We start from the raw sequence: 15,903 nt of genomic DNA on the forward strand, positions 1-15,903 counted from the left end.
TGGAGTTCATCTATTTTGTTGCCCTGCTCTGATACTGTTTTAGCTTGTTCAGCTAGTTGCCTTCTTAGCTCAGCGATTTCAGCTTTCAGCTCTCTAATAACCATGAGATTATTAGAATTTTCTTCCATATTCTCATTTGTTGTTCCTGCATTTCTGATTACAATTTTTTCAAATTCTTTACTCACTCCTGTTATTATTTCCTTAGCTAATGTTTGGATGTTGAACTCGTTGTTTTGTGCTTCACCCTCTGGAGGACTTTTAGCTGGACTCTTGTCCTGGTTCGAGTCTCCAATATTTTTTCTTGTTGTTTTAACCATTTTATATATTATGTTATGAGTTCCCTTTATCAGTACTTTTCAAATTATTGATCACTATTGCCTGGATTGACTTGTGTCTAAGTAAGTTAATTAAAGGGTTTACCGTGGTGGAAGTTAACAGTTTTTTCAATCCCTGAGTTGGAGCTCAGTGGTTTAAAAGCCTCTTTTTTTTCTTCCCTGTAGGCTATGGGAGCCTGAGGGCTTTTAAACTATCAATAGGCTTCTTAGCTTAATCACTGACTCCTGACCAAGAGTTAAAGCAGGGTGTGGCAGAGATAATCCAGTGGTTATGCAAAGAGACTTTCACAGCCCCTCAGCTATGCCACCGAGGTATAGGTCTTCTCCTGAGTATCCCGGTTAGATCTCTGTCCCCTGGTGTCCCTCCCTGTTGCTGCTCCAGATTCTGAGGGTAGTAGCAATGGAGACTCAGAGTTGCACTTGGTGAGTCTCTGGGGAGTCCTCTCCTCCCTTCAGCTGTCCCCTTGTTGTGGAGCAGACTGGAGGTGGTGTCTCCACTGATAAACTGTTGAACTGTTAGCAGCCACTTAATCTCTCCTTAGGCCCCTCTCTCCTCTCTGTCACCAGCCACATGTGTTTGTACTCATGGGTGATTTACTAGGTTCCTGTGGTCATTCTAGTCCTGTCTTGTTTCGGTCCGGTGGTCTCCTTTGGTATTCCTAGTTGATCCGGGAGAGGAGAGGAGAGGAGAGGCGAGGCGAGGCGAGGCGAGGCGAGGCGAGGCGAGGCGAGGCGAGGCGAGGAGAGGCGAGGCGAGGAGAGGAGAGAAAGCGATCTGCTGCTCGTAGCTCCACCTCCGGAAGTTGAATCCTGTTTTGTTTTTTATCTCTATCTTGCACATATGAGAGAGACCCTGCCCCACTCTTGTATAACCCTCACAAAAAGTGAGGGTGTTAGAACCTTCCTATCTTAAAAGCTTTATTTACTGAGGCCAGGTGGTGACAAACCTGGTGAATCACACACATTATAGTGCACAAGGACCCCAGTTCAAGCCCCCGGGCCCCACCTGCAGAGGAGAAACCTCATGAACAGTGGTATAGGGTACCAAGAGGCCATTCTGCCGTGCCCCGCCATCCCGCATGGACTCTGGGTCACGGCCGTTGTCCCCAGGGCCTTGGGCAGCCATCCCATACCCTCAGCCACCCCTTGCCCTCAGGATCACCAGCCTGAAGCTCCAGCTGGCCAGGCTGGACAGCGAGGCCCGGCCTGGTGTGCTGGACTCTGAGCGGGACCGGCTGGTCCTCATCAGCGAGAAGGAGGAGCTGCTAAAGGAGCTGTGCTTTCTCAGCCCCGGACGCTGGGCGCAGGGCGAGGCCAAGCGGCTGGAAAGCGCCCGCAAGAGGCTGGAGAGCGACCTGCAGGCCGCCAGAAACACGCACAGCAAGGCGCTGACCGAGAGGTGGGAGTGCATGGCCGCAGGGGGCGGGGTGGACTGCACTGTCTCCCAGGGCGGGACAGTCCCCAAGTGCAAGCTTTGGGCATTGCCTTCTGTCCAGCAGGAAACACTTGACGGTGTTCTAGGACCCGGGTTCAAACCCTGGCACCACCCGGAAGCTCCCTACATGGTAGAGCAGTGCTGAGGTGTCTCTCCCTCTCTGTCTCTTTCCATCTGCCACTGAAAGGAGAGGAAAAAGCCCACCAGGAGCAGGGACATGGGTCAGACACAAGCCCCCGGCTGGCATCAAAAGCAGGAGACTGGGGCCTGGGCAGTGGTACAGCCAGCAGGGTGCACATGTTACTGTACATGAGGATCCAGGTTCAAGCCCCCAGTTCGCATCTGCACAGGGAGCTTTGTGAGTGGTGAAACAGGGCTGCAGGTGTCTCTCTGTCTCTCTCCACCTCTCTCCCCTCTCACGCTATTTCTGTTTCTCTTTTTGGCCTCCAGGGTTATCACTGGGGCTCAGTGCTAGCACTACAAATCCACTGCTTCTAGCGGCCATTATTTCCATTTTATTGGACAGGACAAAGAAATTGAGAGAGGAAGGGGAGTTAGAGAGGGAGAGAGAGACACCTGCATGTCGAGCTAGCTTCACGGGCGGGAGAGAGAGACCAGGGACTCATGGCTGAGTGGTACACAGGTCAGTCTTTATTCATGTGCAACACAGCGCAATCTAAGCCATCTCTAATCACAATCCTGTCCTTATCTATCCTGAGGCGGAAGAGTCAGGTCGGAAGAGGATGTACGTAGCATAGGGGGTGGGGAGAAGGAAAAAGCTTGCAAAACAGTGAGGATTAAACCAATGCCCTGGAGGCAGGGTGGTGCTTAGTTAACAGTGGTTATGTAAATAGAACACAGTGTTAAGCAGGGGGATTAAACCAATGAAACAGAAGGGGTCATAGAAGCAGAATTTAGAAGCAGACCAACACCTGCAGACCTGCTTCACCTCTTCTGAAGCGTCCCTCTTGCAGGTGGGGAGCCGAGGGCTCGAACCTGGATCCTTACATGGGTCTGTACAGTCAGTACTATGTGCACTTAAACCGAGTGTGCCACTGCCCAGCTCCTCACCACTACCTGCTCTTCTCTCCTCCCTCCTGTTCCTATCATAATAAAATAAATAAAATATAAAAAGCAGGCCCGGGGGGGGGCTGGGTGGTGGCGCGTCTGGTGAGCACACATGTTACAGTGCGCAAGGACCCAGGGTCGAGCCCCCAGTCCCTGCCTGTAGAGTGAAAGCCTTGCATGTGGTGAAGCAGGGCTGCAGGTGTCTCTCTCTCTCCCTCTCTCTCTCTCTCTATTTCCCCCTTCCCTCTCAATTTCTAGCTGTCTCTATCCAATAAATATATAAAGATAATAATAACTAAAAAAAAAGCGGGAGTTGGGTGGTAGCGCAGAGGGTTAAGTGCACGTGGCGCAAAGTGCAAGGACCGGCATTAAGGATCTTGGTTCGAGCCCCCGGCTCCCCACCTGCAGAGGAGTCACTTCACAGGCGGTGAAGCAGGTCTGCAGGTGTCTGTCTTTCTCTCCCCCTCTCTGTCTTCCCCTCCTCTCTCCATTTCTTTCTGTCCTATCCAACAATGATAACATCAGTAACAACAATAATAACTACAACAATAAAACAACAAGGGCAACAAAAGGGAATAAATAAATAAAATATTTTTTTAAAAAAAAAGCAGGCCCACGTTGGCCCCAGAAGCCTGTGACCGAGAGCAGCCTCTCCCCAAAGGGCTCCACTCCTTGACCCAGGGACCACCTGCCCCTTTGCTTCCGGCCAGGGTATGTGTGGGTCTGACCACGTGCTCAGGGCTGTGGCTTCTGGTCTGAAAACCGCTGAGCATTGAGGCTGAGACCCTTCTCCAGGCCGTGCTGGGCAAGCGAGGTGGTGGGCCAGACTGCGGGCACACACACACCCTTTTCTAAACCAGGCTTCTCTGCTGGACTCCCCAAAGTCCAACAAAAGAGTGTCTGCATGCTTAACTTTTAAACACTGGCAACTACCCCCCCACCCCACCCACACACACACCAGTTTATTTTTAAATGTCATGAAAGCCTACACAGCTCTCTCTCTGGACTTGACTGACAGACAGAAAGCCACTAGCTTGAGTTCCCTGGGTCTTATAGCAGGCTTTATTCCCATCTATGGCCCAGATCTCCTGTGCCCACTCTGAATAGAATAGTGGACCCCAGTTTCTCTTTGTCCATTCAATCGGCCCGTCAGTCCATCTGCCAGTCATTCATCTCTTCAGGGACAACTTTGTTGCACGTTTTCTGTGCAAGGAAATGTGAAGGGATCAGAAGTTAGTAAATAACAGTAACTAATAATAATCCCTGTGCTCTTAAAATGTTATTTTCACGGGGGGGGGGCAGATTCTATTGAGCAGACATGTGCGTTCCATGCATTTGTGTGTTGTGTGCACGTGTGTGCCTACCTCTCTGTGTGTATGTGCCTGTGTGTGTGCATGTGTATATGTGTGTCTGTGTGTGATTCTGTGTGTGCACATGTGGTGCGGGGCAGGGCCGTGAGGGAGTCCTCCGCACTCTCTCTCTTCAGGCTGAAGCTGATCAGCGGGAAGAACCAGCTGCTGCGGGAGCTGGAGGACACGGCCTGGCAGCTGGCCACGCTGCACTCCCAGCTGAGGAGGTGAGTGACCTGGGCTGACCCTCCCCATCGTCTAAGCTGGAGACTGGACCCCCCCCAGCTCAGCCCGCAGGGCCGGCGGGTGGTGGGAGGTGCTGCTCCCCCTGCCGTGACTCTCAGGATAGAAAGTCCCATCTGGATAAATGCACTAGACGCTGTTTGGGGCTGGACTCAAATACGGGGAAATGCCAGTAACACGGAAGGCAGCCTGTGACGGCTGGGAGATAGAGATGGGATGGGAAAGAAGACGTTAGGGAGAAAGAAAGCTGACTGGGGGATGGGAGGGTGATGGATGGATGGATGGATGGACGGACTGGTGGGTGGGTGGGTTTAGGGAGGAAGAAGTGGAGGGGTCAGTGAGTGAACATGAATGGATTTGTGGAGGGCAGAGGCCTGTGTAGGTGGGTGAACAGGTGGGTGAACGGATGGGTGGAGGCCAGGAGGACAGACGAATGAAGGGAAGGCTAGAGGGACAGGAAGTAGGGGCTGGGGGCTGGAGGGACAGGCAGGTGGATAGGAATGGATCTTTGGAAGTGTGGTAGGCTGTGTAGGTGGATGAGTGAGTGGGTGGATGGATGGATGGATGGATGGATGGATGGATGGATGGATGGGGCTGGTTTAGGTGGGCAAGTGGGGAGAGGGAGGGAGGGACGGATGGACGGACATGGGATGAATGGACAGAGGGATGGCTGGGGTGTGTATGTGGGGAGATGGAAGGATGATGACCAGATGGATGGACAGAGGGTGGGTGTGCCCGGCATGGGCTGGAGGATTCAGAGGTGCTATGTGAGCAGGTGGGTGGGCCGAGGGCAGAGCTGACTTGGGTCTGCGTCCCTGTTGTCCGGGCCTCCTGGGGTGTCCTCTGGGGAAGCGGGGACCCCACTCAGGCCGCCACTTCCTGCCAACAGCCTCCCGGGCAGCACACAGTCCCTGTCCTCGGGCAGCAGCCCCGCCTCCCTGGCATCCAGCCGGGACTCCTCAGCCTCCGCCAGCTTCACGGACCTGGACGGCGAGGCCCTGGAGCCTCTGGCCCCGGAGCTGCAGAGCCGGCTGGAGCTGCTGCTGCTGGAGGCCGCCCCTGGCTCCCGGCCAGCGGACAAGGTGGCGGCTGGGGACCGGCAGCCAGGCTCCCTGAGCTCCCTGTCCCCGCGCTCCTCCCTGTCCTCGCCGTCACCACCCTGCTCCCCACTGCTGGCTGGGGACGCCTTCCTGAGCCCCCTGGAGCAGGAGGACGCTGAGCTGAACGCCGCCCTCTGCGCACTGGGCCTCAGCGGCCCCCAGGAGCCATTCCGGCTGGAGGAGCGGGCCGCGGTCGAGGGCAGGCCGCTGGACCCAGGTAGCAGGCAGCCCCAGGGTGCGAGAGGGGTGCACCCAGGGACCCCAGCCCTGTTGGGATGGCCCCTGCACTCTCCCTGCCTGAATGTAAATGGAGCACAGGGCTCTGGGGAAGTCCCAAGGGGGGTGGAGCCAGGCTAGGGTGGCTCTCTCTCTCTCTCTCTCTCTCTATCTCTGTCTACACCGTAAAAAAGAAAAAAAACCCCGGCTCCCCACCTGCAGGGGAGTCGCTTCACAGGCGGTGAAGCAGGTCTGCAGGTGTCTGTCTTTCTCTCCCCCTCTCTGTCTTCCCCTCCTCTCTCCATTTCTCTCTGTCCTTTCCAACAACGACAACAACAATAATAACTACAACAATAAAACAACAAGGGCAACAAAAGGGAATAAATAAATAAGATAAATATTTTTTTAAAAATATAAAAAAATAAATTTAAAAAATCAAGGAAAGAGGGGGCTGAGCAGTGATACACCTGGTTGAGTGCACGTCACCAAACACAATGGCCCAGGTTCAAGCCCCCAGATCCCACCAGCAGGGGGACAACTACTTGAGTGGCATCTTTCACCTTCTCCTTGTCTCCCCTCCTCTCAATTTCTCTCTGTCCTACCAAGTATAATAGAAAGGACGAAAATAAAGGAAAGAAGAAAATAAAAAATAAATAAATAATAGCCCACCTGCAGGGGGAGAGCTTTGTTTGTGGTGATGCAGGGCTGCAGCTTACTCTCTGTTTCTCTCCTCCGTCTCCCCATCCCCTCTCAATTTCTGGCCGTCTCTATGCAATAAGTAAATAAAGATAATTTAAAAAAGAAAGAAAAGGGAGTCGGGCGGTGGCGCAGCGGGTTTAGCGCACGTGGCGCAAATCGCCGGGACCTGCGTAAGGATCCCAGTTCGAGCCCCCGGCTCCCCACCTGCAGGGGAGTCCCTTCACAGGCGGTGAAGCAGGTCTGCAGGTGTCTGTCTTTCTCTCCCCCTCTCTGTCTTCCCCTCCTCTCTCCATTTCTCTCTGTCCTATCCAACAACAACGACATTAATAACCACAACAATGTTAAACAACAAGGGCAACAAAAAGGAAAATGAATAAATAAATAAATAACTTAAAAAAAAAAAAAGAAAGAAAGAAAGAAATGGCCTCCAGGAGTGGTGGGTTCATAGTGCAGGCACAGAGCCCCGGTGACAACCTCAGTGGCAAAAGACAAAGAAGGCCCTGGAGCAGGGCAGGCTGTGCTTGCTGAAAGGCAGGGGAGAGCTCGGTGCTGGGCCTGGGCTGATGGTGTTGAACGCTCGTTGAGACAGTGCCGCCGCAATGCTGAGTGTCAGGCCCAGGGTTCGTGGCAAGGACAGTGCTGAGGACAGGTAGGCCCTGCCCCTGGGGCTCAGAAGGATGGCACGTCAAGGCAGGTGGACAGGGCCGCCACAGCCTCCCAGACCGGAGGCTGGGCTGTGATACCTGAGTGGAGCTGGGGTGGGGCAAGGAGCCAGACACAGCAGACACCAGCACCAGGGTGCCGGTCCCGGGCTGAGGGTGGAGCTGGGTCTTCACCCCCAGTGCTGCAGGCCCCCTGCCCCTCAGAGCCAGGGGGTGACGGGACCGGACGCCATCGTGCCTGGGGACAGAGAGCATTCTGGTGGCTCCAGGGAGTAACCCAAGGGCCTGGCACGTGGGCCTTGCCTGCGGGGGGCCTCCCCAGCCCAGCCATCAGCCAGGGCACATGCTGAAAGGAAGAGACACCAGAGCTCCCGCCACCACCCACGGAGGCTCCCAGTGTGACAGAAGGGCTGGTGCAGAGGCCGCCTGGAGCCCGACGATCACCCCTCTCTTCAGACACTTCTGATGCAGCATTCTTTGTTCCTAGGAGACTGGGGAGGGAGCCAGGGCCTCAGGCTTGCGTGAAACTGCTGGGCAGCCTTCTGGTCTGTTTTGTTTTTCCAAGACAGAGAGAAATTGCGGCAGGGAGCGGAGAGAGAGAGAGAGAGGCAGTGGTGCACCCAGTTAAGCGGACACTGTACTTTGCGAAAGGACCCCACTCTCCGCCAGCAGGGGGGAAGCCTCACAAAAGGTGAAGTGGTTCTGCAGGTGTCTGTCTTTCTCTCTCCCTATCTCTCTCCCTCTTCCCTCTCAAGTTCTCTCTGTCTCTATCCAATATAGTAGAAAGAAAAAGAAAAAAGAAAAAATTATCGCCAGGAGCAGTGGGTCTGTATTGCCGGCACTTAGCCCCAAAACAAAACCCTAGAGGCAAAATAATGATCATCATCATAATAATAATAATAAATTTCAGAGAGAGAGAGAGACAGCAAAAATAGCCCTACTCATGAAGCTTCCCTCTCTGCAGGTGGGAACCAGGGGCTTGAACCCAGGTACTTGCGCTTGGGAACATGTGTGCTCAGCCCAGTGTGCCACCACCAGCCCCTGCCTGGCCCAGCTTTCACCTGTGTCTGTGAGCGTTACTTTTATGCGTTTTGCATGACACAGACAACTTGGTAGGAGAGAGAGAGAAGTCAGAGCGCCACTCAGCTGCACAGGAGGCCCTGGGCACCGAACCAGGAGCCTCAGGCAGGCGAGTCCTGTGCTCCACCAGCTGAGCTGCTCCCCCTCCTCTGCTCCACCAGCTGAGCTGCTCCCCCTCCTCTGCTCCACCAGCTGAGCTGCTCCCCCTCCTCTGCTCCACCAGCTGAGCTGCTCCCCCTCCTCTGCTCCACCAGCTGAGCTGCTCCCCCTCCTCTGCTCCACCAGCTGAGCTGCTCCCCCCACTATTCTGTGTTTCTAAAGAGAGAGCAGCTGAGACAAGGAAGAGAGGTACCCCACAGCACAGTTGCTTCATATGTGGTGTCCATGGCACTCTCATGTAGTACCAGGGCTCAAACCCGGAGCCAGGAGCATGATGAGGCATCCCCTCTCAGCTGTCCCTGTGAGGCTGCCTAGGAGGGCAGGACCAGGGCCACAGACCAGGCTCCCCTCCCGGCTGTGTCCTCAGAGCCTCTAGAAAGTCCCTGCTGAGAATTTCCTCCGCCCCACCCCCTACCCCTGCAGAGGGTCTGGGTGGGGACCTGTGGAGAAGGCATCCCCGGCAGGCAGGGCTGGAGAGGTAGCTCACCGAGCAGGGCACCTGCCCAGCTCCACAAGGCAGCCCTGGTTGGAGCCCCAGCACCTCGCAGGAGGCGCTCCAGCCCTGGAGGAAGCTCACTGTCTCTCCCTCTCTGTCTCTGTCTGAGTGAAATCACACAGGGCTGAGGCCCTCGGCTCCACAAGAAAGGAGGGGGCAGGGAGAGGGGCCGCCAGAGATGGGAAGGCAGTCCCAGGGAGAACAGTAGTGATGGGTTTCCTTTATTGCTGGGGGCTCTGAGCCTGCTTTGTCCAGCAGTAGAGTCTCCCCTTCCTTCCTCCCCCATTCCTTCCTTCACTGCTCTTTCTTCTTCCTTGGATGGAAGCAGAGAGAGAGAGGAGACACGCAGCATACCCTCTCATTTCCCGTTTGTGTAGTTCCCCATGTGGTGCTGGGGCCTGAGCCCAGGTCCTCGCTCGGGGTGAAGGGTTCTCTCCCCAGCCCTGGCAGTAGGCTTCCCCGGGCCCCTGCCCCGCCCAGTCCCTCCACCAGGCGCCCACCTCCAGGGCCTCGTGTGGCCTCCGCTCTGTGTGGTGTCCCGCCAGGTCATACGTGGCGTTACAGGACCACAGTCCCTACAGGATGGGCTTGCGGCCCACGTCCCACCAGGAGTCCGGGCCTCACAGAGACAGAGCCGGGTCCCTGGGTCCTGAGCAGTGACGGGGCCAAGATCTGCACCTGGGCAGTCAAACCTGGGTCTCACTGCCCCACCCCACCCCACCCCACCCAGCAGAGCCTAGAGGCCCATGTGGTTGGGCCTTGGCGGGAATCTCAGGGCGAATGAGCTTGATTTGGGCCCACCTAACCTCCCTGCCCTGCAGCTGGGACACCTGCCTGGGGCTGCGGTCTGAAGGTGGCCACCGTGTCAGCAGCCGTGTCAGAGGAGTCGGTGGCGGGGGACAGTGGCGTGTATGAGGCTTCCGTGCAGAGGTGAGGGGAGACTGCTGCCTGGGCCCCGGGCGAGTGCCTCTGTGGTCTGGGGGACGGTGGTTCTGTGAGGCCACCGGGGAGAGGGGGCCTTTCTGGAGGGGAGCCCCAGCCGTCCTGGGGAGGGGCCTCCACCCCCCCTCCCCAGAGAAGCTGAGCCCCCCTCTTCTCTGCAGACTGGATGCCCCCGAAGCCATCACCTGTGGCAGTGAAGGGTCAGAAGCTGTGGGAGCTGCCCGGGTGCAGCTAGCCCTGAAGTAGGTGATGGGGTGGGGGGTCTGCGGGGGGTGTGGGGGCTCTCTTGGGGACACCGGCCTTCCTCCCTCCATACCCCTGCACCCCTGGTTGCCTGACCTGCAGGGGAGACCCAATGGGGACCAGGCTAGGGTCTCCTGTCTGTCTGTCTGTCTGTCTGTCTGTCTGTCTGGACCTCGTCTTACTGTCCCCAGCTTCCTGCTTCCTGCCATCTGTGTGCCCTAGGCTGCAGCCCAGGCTTCTCGTTCTTAACGCAGGATGGCCTGTGCGCCCAAGAGGTCCTGCTGTCTTACAGTGATTCCAGGGTTCTGAGATAACAGGGTGTAGGGTTCCATACCATCCCACCACCAGAGTTCTGTGCCTCCCCCATGGGAACCACCATAGTTCTCCCAAGATCACAGATATGGCTTGACTAAATAAATGTATCTGTTTTTTCACCCATTTTTATTCCCTTCTAAGACCCCACCTCCACTTCCTTCCTAAGCTACACGGTGACACCTCTTACAACTTCCCTCTCAGGGAGGAAAACCAGCACCTGGCTTCCTTGGGTGTTCTCCTGATTCCCTTCCCTCTCGGTGGTGGTGCAAAACACAAAGGTCACAACTGTTCCAGGTCCCAGTGGAATGGGAGTTCGCCTTCCCCTAATGTCTCCCCCTCTGGAAGCAGAAGGTGGAAGGTCTGGCTTCTTTATTTATTTATTTATTTATTTTTAAAAAGGAAACATTTGACCCAAAGTGCAGGGACCGGCTTTAAGGATCCCAGTTCGAGCCCCCGGCTCCCCACCTGTAGGGGAGTCGCTTCACAGGTGGTGAAGCAGGTCTGCTGGTGTCTATCTTTCTCTCCCCCTCTCTGTCTTCCCCTCCTCTCTCCATTTCTCTCTGTCCTATCCAACAATAACAACAATAATAACTACAACAATAAAAACAAGGACAACAAAAGGGCATTAAAAATAAATAAAATTTTTTTAAAAAAAGGAAACATTAACAAAACCTTAGGATAAAAGGGGTACAACTCCACACCATTCCCACCACCAGAACTCCGTATCCCATCCCCTCCCCTGACAGCTTTCCTATTCTTTATCCCTCTGGGAGTATGGACCCAGGGTCATTGTGGGATGCAGAAGGTGGAAGGTCTGGCTTCTGTAGCTGCTTCTCCAGTGGACATTGTGATCCAGTATCCAGACCCCCAGCCTGGAGAGACTTTCTTTGACGCAGTGCCGGGAGGCTGGGAGGGAAGCCGGGCCTCGCAGTGACACTGAGCAGCCTCCCAGATGCAGAGAGAGAGAGTATTCATTGCACGGAGCTGGACAGACTGACTGAGGGAGGGAAGGACACCACGGCCCTGCTCTGCCATTTCTGGAGGCCCCTGTTGTTCTAGCAAGGTACTGACCCAGGGTACAAGCCCAGAGCCTCAGACACTCAGAACATCTTTTTCCTTTTGCCTCCAGGGTGATCTCTGGGGCTCAGGGCCTGCACTACAAATCCACTGCTCTTGGTGGCCATCTTCTTTACATTGTTGTTGTTATTATTGTTGTTGTCGTTGCCGCTGTTGTTGGATAGGAAAGAGAGAAATGGAGAGAGGAGGGGAAGACAGGGAGAGAGAAAGACAGATGCCTGAGAGTCGGGCGGTAGCACAGCGGGGTAAGCACAGGCGGCGCAAAGCACAAGGACCGTTGTAAAGATCCCAGTTCGAGCCCCCAGCTCCCCACCTGCAGGGGAGTCACTTCACAAGCAGTGAAGCAGGGCTGCAGGTGTCTGTCTTTCTCTCCCCCTCTGTCTTCCCTTCCTCTCCCCATTTCTCTTTGTCCTATCCAACAATGATGACATCAGTAACAACAACAATAATAACTACAACAAAACAACAAAAAAAAAGTGGTCTGGGAAGTAGTGCAGTGGATAAAGCACTAGACTCTCAAGCAGGAGGTCCTGAGTTCAATCCCCGGCAGCACATGTACCAGAGTGATGTCTGGTTCTTTCTCTCTCTCCTCCTATCTTTCTCATTAATAAAAATAAATAAATAAAATTTAAAAGACAAGGGCAACAAAAGGGAATAAATAAATATTTTTTTAAAAGACAGACACCTGCAGACCTGCTTCACCACTTGTGAAGTGACCCCCCTGCAAGTGGGGAGCCGGGGACTTGAACGGAGATCCTTGTGCCAGTCCTTGGGCTTCACATTATGTGCACTTAACCCGGTGTGCCACCACCCAGCCCCCTCAAAATAAAAATTTAAGGGGGCCAGGCGATGGCACACTTGGTTAAGCACACTGATCACCAGGCACAAGGATCTGGGTTCCAGCCCCTACTCCCCACCTTCAGGGAGGGCACTTCATCAGCAGTGAAGCAGGTCTGAAGGTGTCTATCTTTCTCCCTCTCTATCTTCCCTTCCTTCTCAATTTCTCTCTGTATTGATAAGTAAAACATAAAATAGAAAGAAAAAAGGGGGAAATGGCCACCAGGGGGTTGGGCAGTGGCATACCGAGTTAAGTACTAAGTGCAAAGGTCTGGGTTCGAGCCCTTGGCTCTCCACCTACAAGGGGGTCACTTCACAAGCAGTGAAGCAGGTCTACAGGTGTCTATCTTTATTTTTTTTATTTTTTATTATTTATGTTCCCTTTTGTTGCCTTTGTTAATTATTTTTAATTGTTGTTGTAGATATTGTTGTCGTTGTTGGATAGGACAGAGAAATGGAGAGAGGAAGGGAAGATAGAGAGGGGGAGAGAAAGACAGACACCTGCAGACCTGCTTCACCACCTGTGAAGCGACTCCCCTGCAGGTGGGGAGCCGGGGGCTTGAACCGGGATCCTTCCTCCGGTCCTTGTGCTTTGTGCCACGTGCGCTTAAGCTGCTGCGCTACCGCCCGACTCCCAGGTGTCTTTCTTCCCCCTCTCTATCTCACCCTCACCTCTCAGTTTCTCTCTGTCTTGTCCAATAAAACAGAAAAAATAATGACTGGCAGGAGCAGTGGATTCTTAGTGCAGGCACCGAGCCCCAGCGATAACCCTGGAGGGGAAAGAAAATTAAAAAAAAAGAAGAAGAAAGGGGGAAAGAAAGAAAGAAAGAAAGAAAGAAAGAAAGAAAGAAAGAAAGAAAGGAAAATAAAAGAAAAATGGCCACCAGAAGCCATGGATTCAATCTTGGCACCAATCCTGAAATCCCTGAAGGCAACAATAAACAAATATTTTTAAAGGTTTATTTTATGGGGGAGAGCGGCAGTAACCAACGGGCTTGAGCAGACGTATCACCAAGAACAAGGAACCAGATTCAGGCCCCTGGTCCCCACCTGCAGGGTGAAGCTTCATGAGCTTCAGTGCTGCAGGTGTCTGTCTGTCTGTCTCTCCATCTCTCCTTCCTGTCTGTCCTAGCAAATAGAGATGAAAAAACAACAACAAAAAAAGACTGAAGCATAAGAAACTGACCACTAGGGGGCAATAGATTTATTATTCAGGCGGCGAGCCCCAGGGATCATCCAGCTGGCAAAATAAAACCAAATAAAGAAAAATCTTTTAGGGGGTCAGGCAGTAACGCAGCGGATTAAGCGCACGTGGTGCAAAGCGCAAGGACCGGTGTAAGGATCCCGGTTCGAGCCCCCAGCTCCCCACCTGCAGGGGAGTCGCTTCACAGGCGGTGAAGCAGGTCTGCAGGTGTCTGTCTTTCTCTCCCCCTCTCTGTCTTCCCCTCCTCTCTCCATTTCTCTCTGTCCTATCCAACAATGACGACATCAGTAACAACAACAATAACTCAACAATAAAAAAAAAAGAGCAACAAAAGGGAATAAATAAATATTAAAAAATTAAAAAAGAAAAAAGATAATTTATGGGGGGGGCTGGGAGGTGCTAGGCAGTGGTACACCTGGCAGAATGCACATATCACCGTGTGCAAAGACCCAGGTTCGAGCCCTGCGCGAAGCTTCAGGATCCATGAAGCAAGGCTGCAGATGTCTCTCTGTTTCTCTCCCTCTCTCCATCCCCCTTCCCTCTAAATTTCTCTGTTTCTATCCACAATAAAGTAAATTTTAAAAAATAATTTAAGTTTATTTGTTGTTGCATGTGAGAGAGAGAACCCCAGGCATCACTCTGTCACACTGACATACTGAGGAGTGAAGTCAGAAACTCAGGCATCGGGGCCAGGCGGTGGTGCACCTGCTTAAGCACACACATTACAGTGCACAGGGACCCAGGTTCAAGCCCCTGGTCCCCACCTGCAAGGGGAAAACTGCATGAGTGGTGAAGCAAGGCTGCAGATGTCTCTCTGTCTCTCTCCCTCTCTATCTCCCCCTCCTCTCAATTTCCCTCTGTCTCTATCTAATAAATAAATAAAATGAATTTAGAAGCTCAGGAATCAAGGCTGATGCCGTGCCAGCTGGACTATTTCCCCAGTGACATTTCTTGAAGATTTATTTAGTTTGTTTATTACATACTAGAGAGTTTCACATTAGATGGTTCTGCAAAGTGACTCTCATGCCAGACTCAAGGTCTCAGATTCAAACCCTGCACCACCATAAGCCAGAGCTAAGTAGTGCTCTGGTAGAAAAAAAGATTTAAAAAGAAAGTTTCAAATTAGAGAGAAACCGGCCCCACCCTCATTTGCTTACTCGTTGCTGGGCCTATGCTGTTCCGGGCCAGCCTCAAACAGAGAGACAGGGTGCTCCAGGAGGTGGCACAGTGGATAAAGCATTAGACTCTCAAGCATGAGGTCCTGAATTCAATCCCCAGAAGCGCATGTACCAGAGTGATCTCTGGTTCTTTCTCTCCTATCTTTCTAATAAATAAATAATCTGAAAAGAGAGAGAGAGAGAGTCGGGCGATAACGCAGTGGGTTAAGCGCAGGTGGCGCAAAGTGCAGGGACCGGCATAAGGATCCCGGTTCGAGCCCCCGGCTCCCCACCTGCAGGGGAGTCGTTTCACAGGCGGTGAAGCAGGTCTGCAGGTGTCTGTCTTTCTCTCCCCCTCTCTGTCTTTCCCTCCTCTCTCCATTTCTCTCTGTCCTATCCAACAACAACAACAATGACTACAACAATAAAACAAGGGCAACAAAAAGGCAATAAATAAATATTTATATTATTAAAAGAGAGAGGGAGGGAGGGAGGGAGAGACACCACAGCACTGAAGCTTCCCCCAGCACAGTGGGGGCTGGGCTCCAGTCTGGGTCCTGTGCACGGCTAAGGTGCCCTCCCCAGTGAGCTATCTCACAGGCCCCAGGTCCCCCCGTGTTTATTAAGTTTATTTTATGGAGGGGAGGGGGACACGGCCTCACTGTGGCATGTGCTGGCCCTGCAGCCTCACACCCTATGCCTACTCCCCCCCCATCCTTTCTGAGGAGAGGCCGTGAGTGAGTGTCAGGGTCAGGCACCTACTGGCTGTGCCACCCCAGTGGCCCTGGACAGGGGCCACAGCCCCAACAGCCCCAGGCAGGCAGACGGGGAGAGGGGTCCCCTCCGATGCAGGGTGCCCTGTCGCTTCAGGTACAACGAGAAGAACAAGCAGTTTGCCATCTTGATCCTGCAGCTGAGCGGCCTCCGGACCCTGGAGCCTCAGCAGGACCAGAAAGTGTGAGTGACTAGGGGGGCTCGGGGGATGGAGTATGGGGTCCTGTCCTGCCCAGCACCACCCCGCCCCAGCTACCGAGGACAGAGGTGTGTCCAGGTCCCTGCTGGGGATACCCCTGCTGCTGCTGGGCTCTTGTGGGCGGCGGCACCGGGAGGCATGGGAGCCGGGCCTCCTGCCCCTGCACCCCCCACCCAGCCCTAGGCCAGGCACCACACTGGGGACAGCTTTCTCTCTCTCTCTCTCTCTCTCTCTCTCCCTCTCTCTCTCCCTCTCTCTCCCTCTCTCTCTCTCTCTCTCTCTCTCTCTCTTGCTCTCTTTCTCTCCCCTCTCC

At 53.9% G+C, this 15,903-nt stretch overlaps 1 protein-coding gene across 2 annotated transcripts in view; it reads left to right on the forward strand.

Moving 5' to 3' along the window:
- Positions 1 to 15,578, forward strand: part of LOC103111582 (protein KIBRA) — a 61,382-nt gene extending 45,804 nt beyond the window's left edge. For both annotated transcript variants that reach the window (XM_060184820.1, XM_060184821.1), the window contains exons 9-14: positions 1,492 to 1,734; positions 4,325 to 4,414; positions 5,320 to 5,747; positions 9,664 to 9,772; positions 9,946 to 10,026; positions 15,488 to 15,578. In XM_060184820.1, the coding sequence (XP_060040803.1) occupies positions 1,492 to 1,734; positions 4,325 to 4,414; positions 5,320 to 5,747; positions 9,664 to 9,772; positions 9,946 to 10,026; positions 15,488 to 15,578 (1,042 nt within the window). The remainder of the gene's footprint in view (positions 1 to 1,491; positions 1,735 to 4,324; positions 4,415 to 5,319; positions 5,748 to 9,663; positions 9,773 to 9,945; positions 10,027 to 15,487) is intronic.
- Positions 15,579 to 15,903: the final 325 nt, after the last annotated feature.

This window comes from Erinaceus europaeus, unplaced genomic scaffold (assembly GCF_950295315.1).
Source record: "Erinaceus europaeus unplaced genomic scaffold, mEriEur2.1 scaffold_493, whole genome shotgun sequence".
Taxonomy (NCBI): Eukaryota; Metazoa; Chordata; class Mammalia; order Eulipotyphla; family Erinaceidae; genus Erinaceus; species Erinaceus europaeus.